At 40.6% G+C, this 27,933-nt stretch overlaps 2 protein-coding genes across 6 annotated transcripts in view; both read right to left on the bottom strand.

Annotated features, from left to right (window-relative positions):
• Positions 1 to 352: 352 nt before the first annotated feature.
• On the bottom strand, positions 353 to 25,518 carry usp19 (ubiquitin specific peptidase 19). 4 transcript variants are annotated; one of them, XM_085260774.1, is made up of 26 exons: positions 25,211 to 25,514; positions 23,802 to 24,192; positions 17,809 to 17,937; positions 17,442 to 17,578; positions 16,669 to 17,199; positions 15,281 to 15,665; positions 13,987 to 14,143; positions 13,815 to 13,886; positions 13,177 to 13,292; positions 12,613 to 12,842; positions 12,184 to 12,376; positions 11,631 to 11,764; positions 11,359 to 11,517; positions 11,135 to 11,245; positions 10,931 to 11,041; positions 10,726 to 10,827; positions 10,474 to 10,614; positions 10,273 to 10,391; positions 9,228 to 9,371; positions 7,917 to 8,308; positions 7,709 to 7,819; positions 7,267 to 7,483; positions 6,208 to 6,360; positions 5,874 to 6,040; positions 5,588 to 5,763; positions 353 to 1,546 (listed from the first exon to the last, which is right to left on the bottom strand). In XM_085260774.1, exons 2-26 carry the CDS (start codon positions 24,025 to 24,027, stop codon positions 1,406 to 1,408), a joined length of 4,554 nt encoding a protein of 1,517 aa, XP_085116900.1. In that variant the 5' UTR covers positions 24,028 to 24,192; positions 25,211 to 25,514; the 3' UTR covers positions 353 to 1,405. The 4 variants fall into 4 exon arrangements, with proteins under 4 accessions (XP_085116900.1, XP_085116903.1, XP_085116899.1 ...); XM_085260777.1 differs by having other exon boundaries at positions 1,161 to 1,546; positions 12,613 to 12,836; positions 25,211 to 25,515; XM_085260773.1 differs by lacking the exon at positions 353 to 1,546 and adding an exon at positions 2,717 to 4,027 and having other exon boundaries at positions 12,613 to 12,836; positions 25,211 to 25,518.
• Positions 25,519 to 26,860: 1,342 nt separating this feature from the next.
• lamb2 (laminin, beta 2 (laminin S)) overlaps positions 26,861 to 27,933 on the bottom strand; it is a 43,640-nt gene continuing 42,567 nt past the window's right edge. For both annotated transcript variants that reach the window (XM_085260771.1, XM_085260770.1), the window contains one exon: positions 26,861 to 27,527. In XM_085260771.1, the coding sequence (XP_085116897.1) occupies positions 27,391 to 27,527 (137 nt within the window). In that variant the 3' untranslated portion in view covers positions 26,861 to 27,390. The remainder of the gene's footprint in view (positions 27,528 to 27,933) is intronic.

Below are 27,933 nucleotides of genomic sequence, written 5' to 3' on the forward strand. Positions count from 1 at the left end.
AAAACTTTCCCACAGCACAACACCACCAGGTTTCACTGTGGGGACGCTGCTCTCCCTTCATTCACCAAACATACGTCGTCTCTGTGATTAAAAAAAAAACTGCAGAATCTTTCTCCAGGTTGTCCTCCACATACTGTATACTGACTTAAAGGTCTCTTCTGCAGTGGAGTTTGGTTTTTTTTTGGTCTGCAACCTCATAGTCCATTCCTGTGTAGAGATCTTCTGTGTATCTCCTGCTTCGTGAACATCAACAATTCTTTTTCTCAAGTCTAAACCGAGTTTCACTTTTGGCGCAATGCTCGCTCAAAGCCTGCCGTTTATGCACAGAGAGAAGACTGCAGGCACCGGTGTCTTTAACTCTCAAAACTGTTTTTATTTATATTAACCATTTATATGCATCCACAGCAACATTCTTAATGATCCCCACATTATATACGCAGTCCATTACAAAGGAGGGTGAGAACATGATGCTAGACAACTTACAGGAAACAGAAGTAATGAAACGCAGCAAGAGGGGGTGAGGGTACATCTGACGAGGGGCTCGGGTTACATGCAGCCATGCACATTTCAATTTATACTGAAGCCTTTAGACAAAGCATCCACAGGAATGAAAAAACTAAACAAGTACAAAAAAAATGAACAAAGCTAGAGAAAGTGAAGCTAAATCAAGTTTAGAAAGCAACGGGACAGAAAAAGTGTGTGCTCACTGTATTAAAAACAAAACACACAAAAAAAAAAAAAAAAAAAAAAAAAAAAAAAAGGTGGGTCAGCACCATCTCATGTTTTCCTTAATGTGATGCTACAATTCCAGTCCATCTTGAATACACCACCACAAACAAATCAAACCAGGCAACTCAAACTTTAAAAGGAAAAAAACAAAAACAAACAACACATTTATATTACGACAATCATCAAAGTGTCCAAATATCCCCTAATAATCGACCACAGGTCTGGTTAATGTTAGCAAGAGCCGGTTTTTAGCTTGAAACCAGACCACAAGGTGCTTTGGTGCGTGGACACCCTCTCTCTGGTAGGTGGTTGTTAGGTGGTGGAGGAGGAACTCCATTAGCAGCAGCTTTACTACTTACTGCTACTGTTAACAGGAGCTCTTAGATCATAAGTGTCCCCATATGAACTGAATGAATAAAACTACACATGTAACTTGTTAAGTCTTTTTCAATGGCTATTAATGTGAGTATATTAACAAAGGTCTGTCTCAAGTGAGTGCAGTCAAATCCTCAGACCACCTGCAGATTTTTTTGCATTGCACCCCCCGGACACCTGATTCAGATGCCGGTGTAACCAATGACGACAGATGCGTCATCAGCCGAGGAGCTGCTCCCACTTGGGGGACCTCCATGGATCTCCACTCTCCTGTCCTTTCTTTCATCAGCCCTCATACTTGTTAGTCCACTTCCTCCATGTTGCCGTAGGATGGTGCTGCACACTCGCCGGAGTGGGCAAAGAGGTCAGACGGTACCTCAGGGGTCAGCGTAGGCGGTCCTTCGGCATCCAGATCTGTCCCAAATAGCGACTGGCTAGAGGCCTGCAAAATAAACCAAGCGTTCACATTAAATCACATTGGTTCAGCATTCAGAGTGTTCATGTGTGGGCATGAAACACACAAAGACCAGAAACAGATGGAAATTTTATTTTCACAAAGTTTATATATTAGAAAGCAGCATTCAGGTGGAGTTATTGAGATACATTATTGCATGGAAATTAAAATAGGTTATGATCTATTCAATACACTACTTGCAATAACTTGGTAATATTATACAGAGGCATCAAAATATAGGTTATGATTATTGTTCTTTTGCAATTAACATTTTTAAATTAGGCCCAACACACACTCACACACAAAGATAACTTTATCAGTCAAGTCCATTAAATCATTAGCCAATCAGCACTTGGAGGTCGTGCCCCCTAAAATACTTCTACAGAGTTGATTTGAGGAGACAAACTAGATCAAGAACACTGTAGACAAATAAAAAATAAAATAAAAAATAGAATAAAGACTTGAGAATTGCATATGTCTGAATCAAGTATACAGTCTGATGGTGATCTGAGTAAGGCAGAGCACATACAGGTCTGTGTACTCTGACCTGATACCAGAGGTTTCCCTGAGACCCAAATACACACTCACACACGATCATCACGGGATGACTGCAGAGCAAAGAACTGATCTGTGGACGGTGTGGAGTCTCAACAACACTTGCAAACAGTTAGTGGCTGTGGATGAAGTCGTCCAGCAACTTAAGCTGCTAAACGGAATTATTAATAAATAAATATATTTTAAAATTTTAAATTTAAAGAAGGCTCTACAAAAATACCTTTGCTTATAGCTTACAAGTAAGGAACAATTCATGTGTAACTGTCCTTTAGAGCTCCCAAATCATTCAGAATTTAACTCCATTTAAAGCAGTGCAATTTATAAACATTACATTCAGGGGCGGACAAACATGTATAGTTTTATTGTTCTGAATATACTTTAGTTAGCCGCAAACTGCTAAAAAATAAACAAAAACAAATGAACAGAAAGAAGTCCCCACCACCCACAAAAAACACAACCCCTTAACTTTTCAAAGCAGTTATGGCTTAGAGGTATTCAATAAACACACAATTTAAAAAAAAAAAAAAAAAAAAAAAAATTTTATATATATATATATATATATATATATATATATATATATATATATATATATAATTAGAGTGTACTACAGTACATGTAAAAGAGGACATGTTGTCTTGACAAGATCAGAAATTTTAAAAAGGCCCCGAAATTCATTTTTCTTAATTTTCAGAATACAAACTAAAAGCAGCTACACACACGGACACACACATACATATACATACAATAAGGTTTAATATTTTCTTCTTCAAGAACACATTTTCCACCCATCATACATTTCTACTGTTAAAGGACCAATGTGTAGGATTTATGGGGCTCTATAAGAATATATTAATCATTGTTTTCATTAGTGTACAAACACCTGCAAATATAAACAGATGTCTCTCAAGTCACACAGACGGGAAGACCCAAACGGTTATAATGTAGATTTGCATAGGTGCTCCAAAGAAATGGGCATTCAGTTAATTGCCATTTGGAACCTCACCACTAGATGGCCCCGAATCCTGCACGTTGATCTTTTATGAGTGTAGTGCACTGGAAACAAAAGGCGCTTTTCAGTGGGTCCTTGCTATTCTATAATGCTCCTATAAGCATCTTAAAAAGGATCCTACACAATTATCTGACTCCTGAACGCATCTAAACAGGCTCCAAAAGAGCTTTCAGGGTTTGCGCTTCAACTCCACATATACAATGTATAATTAAGGCTGTCATGGCTGATCATCTGAGAATTATTACCCAAAGTGTGACAATAAAAACTGAAACTTTCTTTAGAAATGTACAGAGCTTGAAGCCACTTTAAAACAATGCAGAGGTAATGTAGTGAGAAATCTACACCCAGTACATCATTACAGTGTGGGGGTAGCTCTCCTGCAGCTTTAAATTAGCGTCTCTCACGATGAAAGAGTCAGCAGCTGTGACTTTAACATCAGCCTGTTTAAGTCTTAATATGTGAAGTAGTGCCGAGTATTTTAAAGGGTTTAGCCACTTCAGGTATTGTGGTGCTATGTAGAACACAAATATTTTACTGGAAAAACACTAAAAACATCTCTTCTCGTTTCTACAAACAGACTTTTTTGATTTCAGGGGCGGTCCAGCACGTAAACCCAGCACTCAGCTCCAGGTGGCTTTGTAAAGAAGAGGGTAGACCAAATTGACAAACAGAGCGAGCACTGCAGTGAGCGTGCCCAGAACAAAGTATCGTACGCAGTCGTCGTCGGGATAGTCCAACATCCTCTGCCTGCGGTGCTGCTGCACCGACTGTTCGGTTCCATCTTCCTCTTCCTCGTCTCTGTTTCTCTGTGTTCGGTGTCGCCGCAGCGCAGAGAGGAACAGTCCACGGGGCCCTTCGTCGAGCCCGTCGTCTTCCTCCTCCAGTTCCCGCCATATTAGAGAGGCCTGCGATTGGCGGGAAACCTGTGTCAGCTTCTGCGAAAAGGTGCGTGTTCTAACAAATACTACGATTACACGAGAAACCTCCAAATGTGTGTACTTGCTGAGCATAGTGATTTGTACGGAGATGACACGTGTGCTCTACTGAAACTGGGACAGTGAGGAGATTGTTCTTTAAGTGGGAATCAAATTTACAGGGGCCAGAAAATAAAGGGACATCTTCAAGCTCTTCTTACTAAAAGACCAGGTTAAGAAATGTATATTTTAACCATTTTGTTGGAAACACTGTAACATAGTATATTCTTACCAATTTAAGCAAATTTTGTGAGATTGATATGAAATTTAAGCCTGAGCCTTGAAATCTCATCTGACAGCTTCTGAAATGAAAGTAACTGAACAAAGACTGTGCAGCATTTATCCCAAAGGAACAAAGTGGAGTTTTTCACATCCGGCAGTGACATGAAGTCAGTTTTTAATAAATAATCTGTATATCATTTGCACTGTGCTCACATGGAAAGACAACTCAATGGTTCAAAGTCTCACTGATCAATACATGGCTAAAATGCTCCAGCAAAAAGGAGGACAGGAATGAAAAACAGCTTAAAAGTGAATATAAAGTCTTTAAAACACAATACTCTTCCACTAAAAACACTCACGTTATTTAGCTGTTCATTTACTTACAAGGGAATCCTTTAATATCAGAGTGCCCCCCAAGATGTATGAAAAAGGACAATAAAATGCAGATTATACATTCTCCACTTATGTCTGTGAAGGTTCTCAGTCATCCAGGTCATCGTAGTCTAAGGAGCTTGGAAAGAAAAGCGTCTGGACTTCTTTAAGTTGTGTCTTCAAGCAACCTAAAGAAGTCCAGACGCCATTCTCCACTTAATTTTATACCCATATGGATTTGGATGTCTAAGCAAGATCACTTACAATACACACTGAAATTGCTTATAATGTGTATTTCCCGCTTTTCAATTGTCCACCAGATCAACAGCAAGATTTATTAATGATAGGGAATGATATTTAAAACCCCACAAAAAACCTCAAAAGCAGTTACACTCAAGTAGTGGGAAAAAGGGAAAAGAAAAAACCCACAAAGCTAATGCCACTTGACATCTGAGCTTTGCAGAGATTAACAGTGTGTCTCATGATGGATCCATCCATTATAAACCCACTGGGCTGTTTGTCATTAACAATGTCAGAGCACAAGCTCCTCTTGTCAAGACTAATTGAACAGAAGCAGCAGTTCTCAGAGAGATTTAACACACAGGCCTGTCTCTTAACACCTGGCAAGTACTGCCAGTTCCTCATTAGTGTGACACTTATTAATATCCCAAACCCCAATGACAGATGGACTCGATACAATGTACAAAGGAATAAACATGTACAACTCCCTCATTAACCACACTGACCCAAGCTAAAATCTTCCTACAGCCCATCAACCACACTAACAGTGACAGTTCACTCACCCCCACCCAAAAAACCAGAAAAACAACAAAAACTACAGGAGCTCTAAGTTAGCTGTGGGAAAAATTTCCTGTCTTATTGTTATGGCTCTCTCACCTGGCTGGCAGTAGCTCCTGCAGCAGTGGGCGACTCTGCACCTACAGGCCTGAGGAAGCGTGGCGGCCTCTCCACTGGGGAGTTTCGGCGCCGGTAGAACAGAACATAAGCGTAACGCGTCACCACTTGACTCTCGTCCACCATTGTCACGGTGCTGTCATCAAATAGACGCCAGCCTGAGAGTCAAGGAGGGAAGAGAGGCCGATAAGTGGTAGCAAGATGTCAGAGTGGAACTTATTGTATAACTTCCATATACATAAAAACAGATGCCACTGATCAGACTTACCAACATCACTGCGCTGGCTGTTCTTGTCACTTGGCAGGCGAGCGTAGGCAGTATAGTGGCCTCCTATCATTCCTCCATAGTGGTTGATGACCGCATACAAGTCATAGATAGGAGGCTGCTGCATCTCATCCTTCTGGCCAATACAGAACTTACTTAGATCTAGATTCCTGAAAGACGAGAGAGGCTAATGTTATAGAAACAAATACAGTATAGTATGATACAGTATTACTACTAATAATAGTCACACTTAGCTAAATAATTGACCAAATCTTTTTTTCATTAACATTCAAATGATGTGAAAATTAGGATACAAAAACATTTAGCTTGTATTGACCTGACTGGAAAGTCGACCATGTCATTGATCTTATCCCTCCAAATGAAACTCCTGAAGGAGAACCGTTTGAGCTGAATGATCAAAACGTTGGGCAAACGCCACAGCAACAGTTGCTTGGAGGCCTCACGGTGCTGCTGGCACTTTGGACAGTACCTTAACACAGAGAGCAGAGATAAAGACCAGCTGATGAGACGAATGCACAGAATAATCGAATAAGACTTTTCACGTCAGGCCTGCACCGAATTTCATTTAAGAAGTTTCAACTATGAAGTTCACTAATGTATCTCTTAGCACAGTGTAGAGTAATAAAGTACTGGGCAAATGTTATGTCCTAATCCAATTTTACGCAGCAGACACCTGTTTACTTATGTTCACTATGATTCAGCGTTGAACTTGAACTCAGAAACTGAGAATTTTTAAAGTCTACTGGATTATTATCGTCACCATCACTACTGCAATGACTGTGGTACCTAAAGAATAATGCTGTGAAATAAACAATAAAAATACTGGTTGCCACCAGTTCTTCCCCTAGCCCAGGTATAAATTCTAGATCTTTCCCATAAAAGTTGACCTCTGAACATTGTTTAAAAACCTGAGAGCATCATTATCCAAACTCAGTTTGTTTTGTTAGTGTATGTAACTGTAGTATACTGAGTTTTTCCCTTTCGATGTATCAACATCTTTTTCTTTCTCTCTCTCTCTCATGTAATAATACACAAATAAAAGCCTCTGTTTGAATGTCTATGCAGGATCTGGAGCCCTGACACTATCCAGCTACAGACCAGGTTGTTGGTTTAAGTGTTAAGTTTAGTTCCTCTTTTTGAAGTTTGTATACAAGATGTCTCCTAGTTTAGTCGCTGCTGTCTGGGAGTGGGAAAGAGAAAGTTAAACCTGAGTTTATTGTTACACAGGCTAGACACATTTACCACTTGGTATGTTCACCAAGTTTAGAATTACATCAGACAAAGTGGAATTTGTGAATAACCTGAAAAAGAGCTACACGTCTAGAATCACAATCGATGCTACATTATTTAGAGCTCATTTCTTAAAGACTCCTACCAAGCCTCTTCAGGTGCCAGCACTTCTGGCTTGGTGAAAAGATTGAGGCACTGCTCGAGGGTGAAGTGTCCCGCTCTGGCCGTCTCACTCAGAGAACCCGGGTCTTCCTCGTACTCCAGTTCCTTGGAGCTCACCAGCACATATTCCTTTAGACGCTCGTTGTTCTTCCACACCAGCTCCAGGGTTGCATCGTCAGGTATATCTGCCAGTGCATCTTCTGCAGACGGGTTGATAGAGGAAAACATATTGATGTGTGGAACTTTTTCTGTTTTATTTTTGTAACACTAAACCTCAGAAGCCTGAAAAAGTCAAAACGCATCTTATGACAGAAAAGTCTTGAAGAGGTTTTCAATTTAGCACCATATCTTGCTAAATCAACCCAATATGGCAATGAAAAGAATAAAACTAAAGAAAATCAGTTCTGTAGAAAGTGGGGTGGTACCTCTCTCATCCAGCCTTTGCTCCTTGTTGTTTGCATCCAGCAGAGCGATGTAGAACTGACTAGCATGACCTGAAGCAGATTCACACGGATGCTGATACCCTGCGACTGCAGCTGCAGAACGTTCAAGAAGTTTAAATAAGAAGGCAAGAAAAAAAAAAAAAAAAAGGCAAATCACCAAAATAATGAAGAATCTGTACAATACATTTACCTTCTGGCCGCACAGCCTTCTCACAGGACGTCTCTTTTTCAGCATGAGGGTCCAGAAAGCAACAAGAAGCAGAAGAGAGTGACTCGGAGAACCCTGAATCTGTGGTCCGTGTGGTGGAGAGGGACGTCTGGGAAGAGGAGAGGGACTCCGAGTCCCCTGAGTGGATGGCTGAGGCCTGAGCATACTCTGCCTGGGATTCAGGCAGCGAAGCGTGGCTCTCCAGCTCCAAGTTACCTGCTCCTACAGTACTGCTACCACCCACAGCTTCATCCTCCAGTCCAGGACCGTCAGGGGAGCCTGCTGGCACTGGAGGGAGGTCTACTCGGGACTGTGATGTTTCAGGGGATGTTCTGCCTGACTGGAAAGGAGGCTGGAACACGTTGACTGAAAACCTGCACACAGAGAGACAGTAAAGGTTATACTAAAAGTTCACATTTTAGTATGTTCACATAATATTCATTATTAAATGCCATAAACATTAAACTCTGATTATTTTACATCAAAAAGCACAAGCGTTGACTGAAAAGACATTCAGAACTTTTTTTTTTTTTGTCATACTCTGAGCATCAAAAATGTTTCTGGGTGTTCACAGATCCATCTGTGTAGCTGGCACAGAGAAAATACAAAGTACAGCCAGGGGGATCTGATTATTGCTCAAGTTTCCAGCATTAAGACAGTGACAGGGGAAAAAAGGAAAACAGAGAAACTAAGTTGAATGAAAATCATTTTATAAAAGTAAACTAGAATCCTTTATTAATGACTTTTTGAGCTTTAGCAGTGGAGCATGACAGAAAAGGATTTGCTAACACCTACATAAAAATCATACTTCTTTATTCCATGAGAGAATATGGAATGGGCCAGAGAGCAGCCAAGTGTTAAAAGATGAAAAGCAAATAAATAAATATTTGTAGAAAAAGAGGAAAAGTAAAGGTCAAATAGATTGAAATGAATAGAAGACTGTCAGACATGCGTACTTTACGCCACAGACATGTAGACAGACGTGTAATACAAAGAAACAATGCTGGTAGCAAACTTTGCTGCATATTTCAGCAGCATTTAATATGAACAGTTTATTAAAAATGTGATTAACAGTTACAAATGGCCCTTACATACATGAAGAATTTGTTTAGACACCATCCGCTACCTCCTTGTCTTTGTTTATACTTTTAGAATCGTCAAGTAGTTTGAGTTTTTTCTTCCATTAATCAAGTAAAACGAATTCCCAGGACCATCTCTAATTCAGACACGTCACAGCAAATTTAATATTAGTAAATCGAACACGATGACTTTGAAATAAAAGTGACTGTGTACCTGGAATAACCCTCTAGAAGCTGGACGAGCCGGGAATATGAGAGTCGAGACTCTGGGACACTGACCAGGAAAGGCAGGCCCACGTTCTCTGTGTTGGGTCGACACAGACTTTTGTGGTTGGGCCAGTGGGTTCTCTGACACACTCTGGAGAAACAAGAGCAGAAGAGTTAACATGTGAGGAAGTACAGAAATTTTATTGCTAACATATAATCTGCAGTTTTATCATTTATTTCTTATAGCATTTGATATTGTATTAAAGATGTTTATTAAAGTTAATTCCACCATGTTAACCTTTTATTACAGGTACAGCCAGAAGTATTTCATACACATTGCATGATTGTGCTCATTCAGAGTTGATGTTCAGTCTCAGTTTATTGAAGGTTTCAAGCTTTGTGAAGCGCTATGACTTCACAATCTATTGTGTAAAAGACTTAGAACATAGAAGGCCGCTACACGCTTATAATACATATAGTACATATAATCTAGGAACAGGCTTGAGCGAAGGCCTGAATGTATTCAGCTTCTTGTTGCAACCTGTGGCATTTGAGTTTACTTAGTAACAGGTGACAGAAGATGGGTCAACAGGAGGACAAGTCAACGGGTATCTCCAGGGCCTGAAATTATCACCTTATTTGGGATGTTAGAAAGAGGAACTTCTGTGTCTGACTTTAGCTCTAAAATTGTTTCATTGTCTGTACAAGATGCAAATGATGTTCTTAGAAATACAAAAATATGTTATAGAACGCAAGAGGGGGCGTCAAACCCTGATGATATATAAACCATTCTCTGTGTATTTTTGGCAGAAGACATATGCTGATGTTTTCTCTCCTGTGTGTTAATAAACTCATTGTTTGACTGCACTCTTCTGGGCCTCTGTGGTTTGTGTCACTGCTCTACATTGATTGATTTCGCAACACATGTTCATAGAAAAGTTAACCGACTGAATTAATAACATGATATGGGAGTCACTTTCTTCCAGGCAATCCCTTGGAAAGTTCTTAATCAGCTATTTACAGTTGGAAAAAACATGTTTTGGAAAACTTACTGATTGCAGTAGCCAACGCGATAGCAGCGAGTGCAACGCTTCAGTTTGTCTTCTTCAGACACCGGAGGCTTCAGGCAGGCAGCACATTTGGAGATGGGGATATTGGGGACCTGAAGTTTCTGCAGAGCAAACACAAGGCTGTTAAAATATTTGTAGTCACATATTTCACAGGTTTTCAAAATGTAAAAGCGAGATTTATACCTGCTGCACTTTGAACAATACCACTCTCTCTTTGGCCAGGTCTTTGGAAAGCACCTCAAAACAGAATAACATGTCAGAGGAGGACACTGTGTCCAGGGAGTGGGTAGGCAGGAACATTCGCTGGAAGCGGTTCTTTCCCACCTGAGATGGGGGGGAAGAGAAAAAGTGTCCTTGAGAAAGTCACCTCTAAATGTCTGCGGTATTATACGACTCTCCCTCCTTTCCACGACACTGTTAAAGGAAATGTCTAACCTCGGCCAGTCTGAGGTTCTCGGGTTTGACCCTCACACTTCTAGAGATAGATTCCAGGACTTCAGCAGTACTGGAGCTCTCCTTGCTTACACTCACTAAAAACTGACACATACAGATGAATATTCATTAACAGGTCACAAGAGACACCTTTGAATTTCAGCACTTAATAATTGATGCAGAACTGCAAAGCTGTTTCTTATCTTACCTTGATGGGTTTTTTATGAGGTTCCTTAGCGAAGTAGAAAACTGAGAGCACCTTTTGTTTCTGTGGCAACGGCACGGGCAGGTAGAGGAAGGGGTCAAAGGTGATAGATACCTGAAAAAGAGGACAGAGATGTCAATGTCAATAAACAGAAACCAAACGTGTGTTTGTGGGGTGGGGGACTGAAAAATTGTGTTATTGTGTTACCTTAGAGCATGTGGGACACACCAGTTTGGACTTGAACTGACCCTGAAACAGATCTACTATAAAGGAGTCATTCCGCATCTTGTGCCTCTGCCATGCTTCCTCTGCCACCACCTGCACCAACAACAAAAAAAACAAAACAAAACATCAGGTCAAGGTTTGACAAAATTCTAGCAGGAAACAGTTACCATTTAATCTCATCACATTAGCCAAAGAAAAACACTAACTTCGTCTAGCCGCCCGTCAGAGTCGACCGTTTCTGTGTAAGGTTTGTTCTGGATGCGGTTCAAGTCCTCGTGGAGTCCGTCCAGCAGGAATGCCATGAACTCCTGGGCATCATGCTGGGCGTAACCAGTAAACTGACTTGCTTTACTTGCCACAATTGCCTGTGTGTTTGCAAACAGATGGAGAAAATGAAGGCAGATTGAAAACTTCCAGAGAAAAATTGCTGTAGAAGAGGAGAAGATCTCAGGAAAATCTCAGGGTGCCGCTTTTGTACCTTGAGTTTTGAGGGCTGGAAGGCGTGGTGCGTTCCTTTCCAAAGAGCCCTGAGCAGCACAGCAAAGCTGATGGCTAGCCTGCCTCCTGTTCCCAGTGGATTAGTGCAGTTGATTTCTGCCTCAAAGGCTCGGTCTGTGGGGAAACAGAAAATACAGGAATGCAAAAAGATAATATTTTCTATCAACCTTTGGCGAATTACATTGTTTCCAAGGAACTAGGTGACCCAGATTTTCAGTGCTCTAAATGCTTCAAGTCCACAAACTTCTGCAGTTGTAGCTAATGGAGATAAATCCTGTGGAAGTTCCTGAGCACTCATTAAGCCTGCCCCTGTGGGCCATGACGTTGTACCAAAGCCATAATAAAACATAGCCTGTTTTACTTTTCAACACAAAAACCCAACAACACGGTGCTCTTCTTGGCAACAGCATTAAAGATGAAGTAAATTATCCCTTTGGGTGTGCATTAGAGCAGCATTTATTAAAACAGTGCTGAATTATAAATGTATTCCTGTATTATTTTTAAGAGGTAAAAAGAGTAAATCCATTATTTACCATGAAAGTAATCCCTGAGTTCTCTGGTGTTGGACAGGGACTGAATGACGCTGTTCATGAAGCAGGTGTTTCCGAGGTTGACCAACCCTGTAAAACCAGGCAAGCACACCTTCTTCTCTTCCTCTTCCTCATGGCGCTCGCTGCTGGCCGGAGGTGCGTGGGTCATGGGCTGCACCATGCAGGTAGGCTTAGGCTGGGAAACACACACTGTCATTTACTCTAGTTGTATATGTTTGTATTTGTACTTTTATTAGCCTCACTTAATAACTATTCACTCATCCAGACTCTATGGTGTCACCTCTGCTGCTGTCAGCTCTTATGACACACGTGGACCAAATGATAATAAAACCACTAGAAGTAAAAACAATATAACAATAGTAGTACGGTACACAGTTTCAAGTCTATATGGGTATTCATTAATCCATTCACCATGGTAACAGTAGGCTCTGGCTTGGTAATAGCAACGTGCTCAGAGACTGTGCGTGGAGCCACAGAGTCCAAACCCCCATCTTCCACTCTGGTTGGGGCCTTGGGTTTTTCTTCCCCAACCCGCGGAGGCTCCTCCTTGGCTGGGAGGTTGTGCTGACTGCTGCCTGGCTGGCTCTTCTCCATGCAGGCAGGGCTGGAGGGCACAGCGACCTTAGCGCCACCCACTGCACCTTAAACAGAGGACAATAGAGGTTGTGGTTAGAAAATGAAGCTCATCAGCAAGAGATGTGACAGGAATAATAAATATAGTTTTGCAGCAATATTCATTTACATGCCACGTTACAGAGGTCAAATTCCTGTACCTGAAAAACCCACATGCATTTGTCTCAACCACAAACAGTAAAGAAAAAACACTAACAAAAGACAACAAACTGCCCTAAATTCAAGCAATAAGTGCTGGTCATCTTTATTGTGGAACTTCTCTGGATTATCATGTCCAAAAATCCTGCAGAACAAAACCAAAGACTTTATCTAATGTTGACAAGTAGAAGCCTGGCAGCAGACCTTGTGTGGCTTGGGCCTCCAGGCCCCCCCAGCGTTGGCTGTGCCTCTTCTTCAGAGTGATGTCCAGACGGGAGGGAGTGAAGGCATAGCTGCACAACTCAGGCTGGATCAGATTCCTGAATCACAGGAAGGAGAGTACACAGGTCAGATTGTAAAGGCAAAAAGAAGTTCAGGGAGGTGAGTGATCTACGAGAATGTCATCAGTGCAACATTCCCACTTTGTTATTCATCACGTGATGTCTGGAAGACATTTATAACATTCCAGATATTAAACATATTTATGTTGTCCGCACCACTTCCATTTGTGCCAAGTGCTTAAACCCGTAAAAAGAAACCACAGATAAGGAAGTTTGATTCCACAAGTTTCCTTAAATGTGGTGACAGGTTCTACCTTATAAGTTTGATGTCTTTGCCCTGATTTAACCCTAGTGATTTAGCACTCTTGTTTCTTCATGGCTAATTAGGCTGTTCCAATTAGTTAGATACTGATGAAGCTAGCCGTGATTCCTGGAACAGCTCAGTATATCTGTACAGTTAGCCCACACATCTACACAGAAAAACATTCCGGTGTTGCGCTCTTCACCTGCTCATTTTAAGATTCTGGTTTCTAAGCAAGAACAAGCAAACTCCAACAGTACCTGAGTTTGACTTGCCACTTGAAGACTGTGTTCGGTCCACAATCTGAATGAAGCCGCAGAAAGCTGACATCACTGTAAAGGAAAGCCAAAGGAAGGTCAATCACTCGCTGCTCTTTCGAGACTGGCCAAAAGGAAGCCACATGCTTTATTAGTAGATATTCATGGTCATAACCTTGTCTGGAAGATGAGGGTGAAGTCCTGTTCCCTGAAGATGACTCTGGCTGTATCCCTGCAGATCCCCTTCAGGTAAACATTGACCACCATCAAGTCTGTGCCCTTCTCATATGAATCATTCTTCACATACTGCAGGTTTACCATGGGCTCTGGGGCTGTGGGAAGTTTGGACAAAGTATTAACAAAAAGAAGTTATTTGAGGTGGTTTGTGCATCTGAATAGCATGCCTAATATGATCCCAGGAAAGGTGTTTAAGGTGTGCGGGACAGGTCCTGGTTGAGAGCCAAGGTTATCTCACAGCTGGCTTGGAACCAAAGATTTTAAATGTTTTCAGCATTTATATGTTGCAGTTGTGATCTTTGGTCATAAACCAGTTTCAAGAAGAAGAAAAGTTAGTGAGACTAAAAGAGAATTTTGGAAGGTGCCACCTTCAATTATACGCTAAATAAATAAATAAATAAATATTACACTTAATAATCACAGTATAACAAAGTCAGTCAAACTGGGGGGGGGGGGGGGGGGGGGGAATCAACCTATGAAATGATCTCACCTGCTTTTGTGCAAAAACAACAAGTGCACCGTAGAGGCAACAACCGAACCTAAGAAAGTGAATGGTTTTACAGGTATACCACTGCTCTCTTACTCCAGCTGACTGATTTTTCCTCTACCTCTACTTTTTGCCACTGTCTTTGCACTGCACTGGTAGCATGACACAGTACATGTTGCATGGATAGTCCAGCTTCCCCAGATTAGCACATTGGTGCTGTTATGATAGTGTTCTCCAAGCCTCCCAGCACTGTCTTAAGAATGGATGAGACTCCAAGAGATGATCCATTACTCAAGGACAGCTGGACAGGGTTGTACACATTTCTAACCAAACTGTCAAAACAGACACTATGAGTGTGACATGAGGGTCTTTAGTGGGACTTGTGCTAACGGAGAACCCTGGCTTGTCAACCAATATGAATGCACTACAGGTACTATGACCTGTCGCTGGTGACAAGGTTACTAGCAAAAAGCAAAGCTAGAGAAAAATCAGCAAATAGGGGACGAGGAAAGAGCAATGGTTTGGCTTCCACATGCAAAAACATTCCCCTTTTTGGAGTGGTCCTCTTGTTGCCTTTCCAGTGCATCTGCTCTCCTTTTGTTTGCACCAAAGCAGGTGAAATGGATTCCCAATGGTTTACACCTCCTCACTGAGCAAACCGATGTCCCCGAAATTGACTGATTGTGTGTTAAACTGTTCCCTTAACCTTTTTCAGAAGCGCATTTAAGCACCATATACAACTAACCATCCAGTTGCTTCATTTCCAGTAGCGGCTCCTCCTTCGACTGGTCCCGCTTCTCCTCATCGTCACAGCTGCTCTTCGTTTGGGCAACACCTGGGGGCTGGCTTTGCTTGGCTGGCATTCCCATCGCCTCTACTGGTACCACTTCCATATCTCCAAGCTGCTGACAAATCAGAGGATCCTGCTCTGATTCCTGCTCAACAGGTTTTCCAGCTGGCTCAGAGTCTGTTCTGTCTCCCAGCCTTTGGGGAGAAGTCGAATTCATTTCCTTGTTGAAGGCGACAGGTTTAACACAGTCACTGGTGCTAACAGGAGCTGCTGGCTGGCTCACACTGACATGTGTTGTTGCACCAGACTGGTCTGATGACTGGTTTTGCTTCTCAGCCAACTGAAAAAATACAAATAAATTAATACATTTTAAAAAAACAAAAACAAAACAGGAGACATTTTAAAAATGAAAGAGCAACGTTCACTCCCAAAGTCCCCATAGGAAAAGGAGACTAAATGAATATCTATGAGCTACAGATTTTTCACATTTGAGAGGGTATACACAGCACCCTCTAGTCCTCTTATTACAGCAGTGACCAAAAACAAAGGATGCCATATACAGCTGATTATCCAGTGAGATCTAAAGTATCTGCAAAGTTACTTTTGTGACCTTAGCTGTATGAAAACACGCCAATACACATGAGCAGACAGTCCTCTCATGTCTCACTTACTGCTCTTTATCTGGCAGGCTGTTGTCTGGTGACAGGTTTAGATGGCATCTGTTAGTATGTTGTGTAAAAATATTTCATAAAATTACAAATCTCTCCCAAGCTCCAGGGACACTTGGAAAAGGGGAGCCCACACATGGCAGATGGTGTTACTGGCTGTAATCGAATTAAATCCTAGTACTGGGTGATGTGTGGAAATAATCTGCAATTTTAGTCTTTAAATGAGTCAGAGTTGGGAAATTATTTAAATTAAAAAAAAAAAAAAGTTTAATCATTTTAAATATTATTAAATATGGAAATATATTATTTCTATTTATTGGGTTCTGCATGATTTTGGGCTCATTCAGAATACGTCACATCCGCCTGACAGCTGTGTGTGACTATAAACACAATAAAAGAAAACAGCAATACTGTTGCTGGGGTAGCTAAGTGGCTGTGTAAAATAGAGATAGTACAATACAGACAGCTCTTTACCGTTGTGTGTTCACACTGTTTTGGTGTTTGTGAATTTTTTATTTCCCTGCCAGAGGAATCAAGTTTTTCTAACAGTTGGCAGGTTTCTTGCTTACAGGACAGTTAACAGCTCAGCTTACTGGAGTAAGTCAACTGTATCCAGTTATTTAAGGGCATGTAAAGAAACTGAATTATAAATCACAATATTATAGCTAATCTCACCTGAGTTCTGTTGGTAAGGGTGGAAGCAGCTGCTTCTGCTCCCTGTTTCTGTCCGCTGCCACGAGTCTCAGATCTGTTGTCTCCACTTTTCCGTTCCGTCTGTGGGCTCCGACCAGCGGGCAGGTGGGCACAGGTGGATTTCCCGTTAGCTGCTGTAGACATCACAGATGGCAGGTCGGCTGATGCAGCGTCCTTAGAGGTCTTAGGCAGCCGTACAACTGTGCGTTTGGCACTAGGTTCCTGATGCGGTTGCTCTGCTTTCGTGACGGTAACAGGCTTGCTGCTGGTGGTGGAGCCATCTCCAGCTGTGCTTTTAACACCTGCAGAGTCCGTAGTGGCCTTTTCACCCGTCAGTTTAGTTTTCAGGCTGCGTTTGACACATGATTTGCTAACACCGCGTCTTGACTCGCTGTGTGCAGGTGACGAGGGAGGCTGGGGCTGGAGATGTGGAGTTTTCTCTGATGACTCCAAGGCAACGGGCTTCATGTCTGGTTTGGTCTCTATGGATACTGCCTCCTTCTTTTTATTTGACTAAAGCAGAGGAGAGGAGCCAGAAGAAAAACACAGGGCTTACTTAAAGCTTCAATGTGCAAGACTCTCCTTCAAAGATTAAATAACAGTCACGTCTGGGCAAAATGTTTTTCTAAACGTGGTGCAGAACCCTTATAACAAGTACAGTGTGTTGCTTGCAGGCTAGCATACTTACCTCAGTTTAATTTAATATTCTTTTAAACTTGTTTTGAATGAGCGATGAACAATTTTATGCGACTCACCTTTAGAGAAGGCCAGATGTGGAAAGGAATCTTTTTGTGCATGATGAGATGGAGGAAGCCTCCCTTTTCCTTATACTGGACTTTGCTACATGAGGCCTCGATTTCCTCCTGCAGCTGGCAGCTCCATTGCCGTCCATCTGAAGAATGAGAATGCACCGATTTTAATAGACCACAGCTCTACCTACAGTATCATTTCAAATAGAATAACTGCAATAAATCCAAGATATAAACCAAAGGATTAAGTTTAAAGTCCAAATTCCAGAGTTTGAAGGCTAAACTGTACAGCTATGTACTTTTGTGGTTTTATATTTTATGACTGACCCAGCTTCTATTTTGATCTCCACTTTTATACTTTGCTGTGAATTACCTGGGAAATCCACATTGCAGTGTGTGTCTGTGAAGGTGGTGTTTATGTCCTCTATCCTCTGCACCCCCTCGCCACAGCGCAGCCTGACAGTCACTTCGTTGACATTCTGCTTCCAGTCCACAAACACATCTTGAAAAAACAAAGAAGCAGGCATATGAGTTTTAAAGATGAGCAGGAACTTGAAAATTATTCCACCCTGATCACTCAGCCTCCAGCCTGAGCCACAGTGACCCTGTTAAAACGTAAAAACTAAAAAAAAAATCCTCTGGTTAAAAAGGAAATTTTAAAGTAAAAACCAATGAAGAGCACAGCATCAGTACAATGAACCCAAAGGAAAACACACTGAATGCACATGCTCACGCATTCACACAGACCACTGCGCTCATATGCTCAACTGGGTCAGTCTAGAGCACTCACGGACAGACCGAGGCAGACAGAAGGCAGTGAACTCAGCAATTACAAATGGGACATCTAAAATTATCCACCCCACACAGACTGTATTCCAAGTAAACAATTGCAAGAAGGAAAATCATCAAGTCATTTGCATGCTACCGAGCCACTTCTTCAAATGTAGACTCAACACACTAACGTGGACAAAAAGAAAGAAACAAGAAGACGTGTACCACAAGGCTCATAGCACCCAGCCTTCAAGCCTCAACTTTCCCACACTCATTTCCTCATCCAATCTCTCCCCAACTGAATCACTCCAAAAAGGTCACAAGGAACACTCAATCCCCTTCAGCTGGTGACAGTCAGATTACCAGTGTAGCTGTGCCACTCAAATGACAGGAATAAACTTGTTGACATTTGTGACAAATTGTTGTTTTTTTTAAAACACTTAACATGTGTGTTTAAGTGAATTTTTTTGTGAATTCTCAGTATAATTAAAATTACACTACTGCAACAGTGGACTGTTACAGCCAGAATATATATACATATGAAAGGAGCAGACATGCAATCAAAGATTCTTGAACAGAAATCAATTGGAGAGCTCTCATTTGTTAAGAGCCCATAGTTGTCCTGCTCAAGCTAACAAGAGCCAATCACTATCTGAAAAAGTAAAGATATTAGCCAATCATGTTGTTGCAGTGTTGTTTGTGAAGTCCAATTGTGGGCTTAGTAAAATTGTAGATAACAGTACTTTGGCTTTTTCTTGGCTTAAAGTAACCATATTGTCAAATAGTACGGAACTTATTAAGCACTCTGATTGGATGAGAGGAGACGCCGATTATGCTAGCACCAAGTATTGTGTGGAGGTTCTGAAACTTTGCTCGTGTGTAGAATTTTATTTTTTATTTTTTGCAGTATGTCATCATATTTGACTTGTACACATTAACACACATAATACTCTCAAAGTGAAGTTTAGATTTTCTTCCCAATTTATTTTTCCCCAAAACATTTCAAAGATGGCTGCCAAGCAGCAAGAGTTTCTTTTAGAAAGATCTACAAAACTAGCAACTGGAAAAAAAATAACTTCTCAAAATCTATTTTTAATAAAGTAGCTTTTGGTTTAAGGTAAACTCATTTTGACTGTCACTACGGTTAGATCAACTACCAGCATGAATGTTGTGAACATTAAATTACATTTAATTTAAAGTGAGTCAACCAATTCAACTTAAATAGCATTTCACACTGTAATACTATTAATGAATAAAAAATGAAATGATTTAATTTGCTGTTTCCAAATACATTTTGCTTTGCATCACTGAACAGAGTTGGTGATTGCGGGTTTTGAATAATATCAAAAAATTACTGGTGCCTTTTCATGAAAAGCCTACAGCTGGTTGAGTATCTGGCAGTATCTCAGCTAGAATAACATCCCTTCACTATGAAGAAGAGGACCAGCAAGACAAATGTTCTCACATTCAGTCTCATGAGAAACCAAACAGAGCCAGAGTAGAGCTCATCTATTAACACTACAAACAGCCGCACTGACCTGAACACAGTCTAGTCTGATGAGACCCACTAAGATAACTTGCAAACAATACTTCCAGCACGACCAAGTATATATAATCAAAGCACTGATTACAGGCATGAGCTGTGCTCTACATGATCAGGTAAATGCTGTATCACTACGTTCACATCAACATGAGATCCAATATCACCTTTAAAAGCTGTTATTAGTATCAAATTATGCAGGCTTAAAACAACAACAACAACATATCGAAATGTGTGACAATATGGTAGTCACACATGCTGAAGATCAGAACACGATGGACACCAAATCAGAGACGAACAGAGTAAATGCAATTGGCAATTGGAATAGGTGCTAAAAACGGGACAATCTTCTACTATGTTCCTTCCCCCTACTGGCCAAAAAGCTGTTACTGCTGGACTAAAGTGGTTATTGAATAGAAAATAAGCACTACAGTAATAGAGCTGTAATTGTTGCAGATTACAGCTCTATTACTGTGGTGCTTATTTTAGTTGCTAGGGAGGCATCTATGCTTTGAGTCCAAATCCACGAGTACAAATACAGAAAACAAGTAAAACAAAAGGCAGGCGAATCTCACGTGTATAGTTTACAGGTATTGCCAAAGACTATAGACTTTGGAAAGAAAAAGCACTGTGAATCAATAGCTTATTTGATCAAGGGCTTATGGAAAATGTGAGAAGCTTTGCATTAGCATTTCAACCTTCAGGGACAAAATCACTCACAACTGTAACAGAGTTAAGTGATTAATACTGCTCGATCAAGACAAATAAATGATGGAGGAAAAGGAAAAAAGAAAAGGAGAAACATCAAGAAGAAAGAAACCACAAACCTAATTTACAAATCTGTGCAAAGATTATGTGGACTCAAATAAATCCTTCAGTGGTCAGACAAGAAAACTACAGCTGCTTTTGTTTTAACCTTTAAACTGGAAAAGTATTCCATTATGTTATTCCAGAAAGCATAAAACGTTTTCTTCATCTTTTAACACATTATATTCAGTATCTACTAGAAGAAGATGGTGAGTCTCAGACTGTTACATTGTCATTGCTTCTGTGAGGCTCTTTATAATCAAAACTATCCATCCTCTGCACATGTCCAAACCACCTCAGCCTTGTCTCTAAAACACTGAACTTGAGCTCTCCCTCTGATGTACTCATTCCTAATCTTGCCCATCCTGTTCTCTCTCAAAGAAAATCCAAAGACTGTCAACTCTGCCACCTCCAATTCTGCCTTGTATCACTTTGTTAGTACTACCACCTCCAAACTATACATCATAGCAGGTCTCACTACTATTTTATTAATCTACTCTTTCACTTTCACATTCCTTCTGTCACAAATCAACCCTGACACTCATCTCCAACCACTCCATTTAACCCGTTCCGTCTTCTTCAACTCTCTTGTGCAAATTATTCCACTACACAGAAAAAAGTTTAGTACTGCAAAATAAATAAAATGATGACAAACTAAAAGCTGGGCATTTACATTTACACATACGTGTGCTACCAAATTCATATAATGTAGTTGTAGTTAATATTTTATTGCTGTTATTACTGTTTTATCCGATAAAGAAGTTGCAAAGGGATAAATGCCTCAACAATATCCTAAGGACTCTAACTCCACTGCCTTGGCCTGCACCTGGTGAGTGTAGGTGGCAGGTGATTTAAGGGGGTTCTTGGAACAGCCCTTTGAGTTTGATTTAAGGACACAAACTAGGGCCAAGCAACAAATTGTATATTTATCTCAGCTACAATTGTACTATTCATTAATTATAAAAAATAAAATAATGAGCATAAAACAATTTCTTTGTTATGTTTCTGTTTGCTATGAAGATTTTGTCTTGCTCTCTGTTATAAAATCAGCACACCTCTTTCAACTACAGCCATGCACTTTGGTCTGTCTGCTTCATCTAAAGGTAAAACTAGATCACTAGTGTGTTTCTGCCTTTAGTGCATATGGTGAAGGAGGACATGCAGAGAACTGGTGTGGCAGAGGAGAATGTTAGGACAGGATGAGATGGAGGCAAAATAATCTGCTGTGGTGGATCAGCTAAAGGAACCAGAAGAAAGAAGATGACGATTACTGATTGGCTGCAGATGCTTTTGTCTCTAGATCACTGAGGGTCTCTCACCCAGAGGACTTTGTTGACATAATAAAAATGTGCTTTTTAATGTGCATCTAGAATGAAGTGAAATAATTACTGACAAAAATAACTGATCACAGCAAACAAATGAACCAGTTCTCCACAGGCTGTGGTTTGAGTAACCCTCCGGCTTACAGTGAATCTCTCACAAAGCAGAACAGGGACCACAATAGGGCTGAACGATATATCGCATTTGCGATAATATCGCGACATGATCAAGTGCAATTTTCTAACCGCAAAGGCTGCGATTATACTCTGGACATGTCCAAATTCATGGGCTGCATCCTCCTGAGGCCGCATTTGTAGACCGATTACGTCACAGCGACGCGCCGAAGGCTGTCCAAATTACTACCATATCCCAGAATTCATAGCGCGGCCCAGCCAAACTCCAGTTTCCAGCAATGGCGGCCGCTACTAAGTTTTAAAATTACTCATACTAATCTTTCTGGGTCACAAAATAAACTTTTAACATATTTTCAGGCGAGAAAGTAGTTGTGTAAACATCAAATATCTGCTCGGTTTATCAAGATATCCCATATTTGCAAAAGTGCTTCGACGTTTTCAGAGGCGTCTGCTACCCACCAGCTCGACAGCTAGCCGGGAGCTCGAGTGTTACTGATGCGGCCGAGAACGGCACAACTCCCGGCACATCATTTTCAGATCACCGCGGAGTTTCGCTGCTCGGGTTAAACGTAATATATAAGTCACTTAGACAACCTAAAAATGTTATTGTTGGGCTTTTTTCAGTGTTTTGTTTGTTCGTGAGTAAATCGGTTTGGCTGAGATTAAAGTTATTAGATTAGATAAAATAAAACTATTAATCCCCCGGGTGGGTTCCTCCTTGGTTTTCACACAGCTGACTAAACGTCAAACAGAAAACTTATTAAACAGAAGTATGAGACAGTCGAGAATTTACACCAGTGTCTGGTTATATTTTAGATAGCAAGAAGCAGACGGCCGAGTTTATTAAACTCCACCGAGACAGCGGTGACGCTAATCAGAACTAGACCGTCCAATTTCACGCCTTTAAATTTTAAAGGCGTGTTTGTGTGTGTGTTTATACAATTGCTATTATGTTTGCACTTTATGTGTAATGTTACTGACTGCAGAGATCAGTAAGATGTGTGTATTTTTTATTTATTAGTTTTATTTATTTAATATTATTTTTTAATTGAATGACTGTCTAGTAGTTCACAGATGTCGAAAAACTGAGTGTGGTAAAGCCACTGATTTTGTTTATGTATATTTCTGCAATCTGCACATTGTACTGACTTTCATTTTAATGTTTACACCAGGGTTCCTTGTCAGCACTTTATGCTCAGATGTTTGTAAGCTAAAAATAAACTATTGTGTATGTTCAAATATACTGTTGTGATTGAAGAAGTTAAATAAAAATGTCAGTCATCAATTCATGCATCACCTCATGTCATCATAACAGAGGTCTGTCTTCCAGGAAAGAACAGTTTAAAATTAATGTAATATAGTATTGGCCATACTATATGATGTATTGCTTGTCTTTGTTTAATAATACAGAAGACAAAGACCTTAAAAAATAATCGCATATCGCATCGCAATCGCAATATTGGGGCAAAAAATCGCAATTAGATTATTTTCCATAATCGTTCAGCCCTAGACCACAATCACCGTCACTAGCTAAAGTTCAAGATGGTGGAATTTGAGTCACCAGGAGGATGACAAACTCCATGGAAAAGCAGCTGAATGACACCAAAGCAACACAAGTGGCCTAACCAGCTTTCATGTAGGGAAAAATAAAATACCAGGGACACGCTACAGGGGATGAGGCTACATGGTTACCTTTCAAAACAAAACATTTACCCACATTTTAAGAGTAGACATCCACAAAAAATAAAATAATGTAAAAATGCGTGTAGCTGGGACACTTTTTGTAATTCTTACCTTTCTTGACTTCTGCAATAACCCCATCCACGGCTGCAGCAGCTGCTGCCGCCGCTCTCTTGGCCTCTCTGCTTTCCTGGTTGGCCCTGTCCTTCTGCTTCTTCTTACTCGTACTGGAGGGCAAGTCTGAGCCGTTTTCTCTGCTACTGCCTCCTCTCTGCTGAGCTCCACCACGGTGGCCCACCGCCTCACTCCCGGCCACACCACTACTGCCGCTGCTGGCCATCTTCAGGCACTTGGCACTGACAGGCCGCCCGTCGCCAGAGTCACTACCACTGCTGGGGTCTGGATCTGAGGTGTGCCTCTTCCTGCCTGGCCCGGCTATCTTGGCGATGATGCTGGTCTGAACTCTCCCAGAACAGAATCAGGAAGACTAGTGAGGGATGGGGACCTAAAGCATAGACAATTCACTGTCAGTTATCATGATGTGCAATTTACAAGATGTAACAGAATATCAAACAGCTATGGGACTTGAGTAGGACACACACACCAGCAAACGCATGCACACATCCAGAGACAGGGACCTGCTGTAGAGCAGGTGTCAGATAACAGCAATGCTGAAAAAGAACATGACTATTGTGCCTTACAACAAAAAGCATATGGCTGAGCATAACATCGACTGAACCAGTCGGACATTGAGCTTTGCTCCGTTTCCTTAGCATAGCAACCGCAAGTTGCTAGCCCACAGTAAAATGACAAACAAAGGACAACAGATAAATCAGCCATTTTAGTTAGCGTTCAGTACAAACCATTTACTAAATAGCCGACCGCTGTTTATTAATCCGTATTGCTGAGCTTCCCCTTATCAAGCTAGTTAGCTTACTTACTGTAAGTTAGCCAATAACCAGCAGACTATATAGGTTCGTTTATTTTAAGGCACACGTGTTCGTGGCTGTCATGTGCCAGTAAATAATGAAGCATGCACATAGGTCTCCACGAGGCTTCAAACTAACCTTATAGTCTCAAAGTCATGCTTTGGCAACTCTCTTTAAAAAACCTGCTAACCTTCAGAAGAGTAACATAATACCGTAACCCTGATGTACCTGGTCTACACTGCGAAATGTAACAATTGTTTATGTACATACCGTATCTAATTTCGCTGCTTTGACTTCTCGGGGCAGTAGTAAACAGTGGCATTACTTTCGCATACCGCCAGTAATGTTTTAATGGCTGTAGTTTATCTCCATTACCGTGTGCCCCAGCGGAGCGCCGGGCAGGTCGTCTAATCAAGCGCTGCTACAGAGCTCCGAGCAGCTAAAGTCATTAGCCTCACGCTAGCGGTAGCTCAAACCAAACGGGTTGGTACGGCTATTCAATTTAAACAAATAAGACAAGACATCTCGTGACACCTGACGAACATTAGCAGTTAAAACACTACATTCATATTAACGTAACAACATGACACTTACGGGGATTTATTATGATGCTAATTCCGTTTTAACACACAATAGCGAGCGACTTCTTTTCGTTGCCCGGCTGCTAAAGCTCCCTTCTCGGCCGCAGGCCGTTATGCTCCTACCCGAACTCGAAACCCCGTAGTCCACGGTGTTTCTAGAATCTTCTTTCCTTTAACCAGGGCCCATTTCTTCACATTTCAATTGCGAAGAAAATCAAACAAAATACAACAGCAGAAATCCTGCTCAATCCATTGGTTTCATCCGGCCTCTGCGGGGCGAGTCCTACTTTGTTTGGAGGAAATTACAGCGCTGACCGGCCAAACCTGAAACGATTGCACGGTCACTTCCTGGCTGACATGCTCACGTGATCTCTCTCTCTTTCTCTCTCGCTCTGTAACAATCTGCATTAGATTAAATTTCTCGATTTTTGATTATTATATACCACATTTATTATATTGTTCCGATGTCTAAAAAAATGTTCGAGACACTGAAAACCTTCCGAGTCATCTAAGGAGCATCCGAGAGCCTCTGTAATCAACATTTAATGGCGCTCACGACATCCTTTTGTGCACCAATATTCTCACAGAAGTTAAGGACAGAGGTCTAGATTTAGTAAGCCTTGTCCCAAATAGGTCTCCATTATCTTGTTAGACTACAGTACGTAGTAGTTTGTCTGTTTGTCTTTTCCTGAAAAATGTATGTAACTTTGGTTTTGCAGCAACTACATTTAAAGCGCACCAAGAAACAAACCCATAACTTCCAAACCTCATTACAATTTTGGCTCATTTACAAAAACTTCAAATCCAGGCAACTACAAATGGCATAAGGTAGGTATTTCAGATCAACCTCAAGTCTTTTGCTTTTGAGATCTGCCAACACTTAGTGGCAAACCTGGTAAACGGACAGCTGTAAAACTTGCAGTGCAGCAGATTCTGTCAAAAGGGCACATCAAGGACACAGACACAAAAATAGAAATGGGACATCTTGCACCACTGCAAACCCCATGCACATTGGAGCCACAAGACAGCACGGTTAGAAAACGTGGAAACTTCAAATCATTCTGCTTTGTGATAAATGTAATGAAAAAACAAACAAACAAACAAACATCTACACAGATTTTTTAAAAGTTATTCATTCATCAAACTGTACACTTTAAAACTTTACAAAGGTTACTTTTGGTATTTTCATTTTGTTAAGCAGTTATCAATCATTTGGCTGCAGCTTCTAGGTGTACCAAAATCATCTGTTACACCTAGAAAAAAACAAAAAAACAAATTGGCATGCAAATAGTAAAAGAATGTATGATACTGGCAATGTAAGGCACAATTAAACAGCGTACTACACATCGCTTATTACTATGTCACTTCAATAAACAATAACTCCAAGCTCCATCACAGTATGTGTGATAAACATTCACAATCTTGGCATTTGGTTGCAATTCTTAACATTCAGTATACAGCCACCCTCCTACTCCAGGCAGCAGAGACAAACAGTTCATTATTTTTCCACATATAAATGTTTATGATTTGTTTCCCTGCTATTTTGCTTGAAGACAAACATGGTAACTGGATTCCTGACTCACACTTCATCTGTGCTTCATTGGACAATTTTATATAGATATATATATATAATAAAGGTTCTTATTACAACTACACGGCTCTGTTTGCTCCTTCCTCTGAGGATTTTATTCAAATTTAAAAAGCAAAATAACAAAATAATACTTAAGAGAAAAATGTGACAGCTGATTGCAACTTCATCCACATTCAATAACAGAAGACAATGGTTAATGGTTAAGGCCTGGACCATCTAACTACAGCTAGACCATCACATGGTAAATAAAGGGAAAACATTATAATTTAAAATGATTTAAAATATATAACTTACATTGTTTTTATAATTGAAATCACACATTTTAACATATACATGTGATCTTATTTGCAGCAATAAATGCAAATATATTGTGCTCGAATTTGAATCAGAAATAAAACATGACATCAGACAACCTTTATTTATGTCAATATGATAGCAACGATTGCAAACACTGACAAAACAGGAACATTTGGAGACAAAAATGCACATTCACTTCTGGAGTGACTTTATTTTTTGTTGCGTTTTGACGTGTAACTGTATCTGAAGGAAGTGGCAGACGGAGAAGATGGCGGACTTCTTTCTTTTTGACTTTGAGTGGTGAGTTATTGACATGTGTTGTAGATCTGGATCTGTTTGTTGATGTCATGGAGGATGCTTTTCATCTTGTCCTCCAAACCGTCTAGCTGACGAGCCTTCCCCTCCAGTTTCTTCTGGTTTTCCTCATAGTTTTTTTCCAACTCTGCAGAATCCAGACATTTCAGGAATGGTTACACAGCGAGACATTAGCTGATCGGGTCTTGGCTTTTAAACACACAAAATATCTAATCTGGAGTATCTGGAAAAATGTTCTCACTGTCAATTTTAGACTGTTTTTAAAACACTGTGAATTAACATTTGGAGTTCCTCAGGGACCAATTGTAGGACCCAAATGTTTTCAGTCATATACATGTTCTTCATTTAGTATTCACATGATAAGGAATGACAGCCAAATAAAGCTAAATATCTATTCTGTTGCCACGAAACCTACTGATGCTCTTAGATGTATTTTAGATTTGTATTTTAATGCTTTGCAACCAAAAAGGCCACAACTCAAGTATTTTACATAGATTTTTAAGCTGAAAGAAAGAGAAATGTTATGAATGAAT

This window comes from Mchenga conophoros, linkage group LG20, assembly GCF_057382185.1.
Source record: "Mchenga conophoros isolate Kocher_MC1m ecotype Shallow Benthic linkage group LG20, M_conophoros_male_GT1.1, whole genome shotgun sequence".
NCBI lineage: Eukaryota > Metazoa > Chordata > Actinopteri > Cichliformes > Cichlidae > Mchenga > Mchenga conophoros.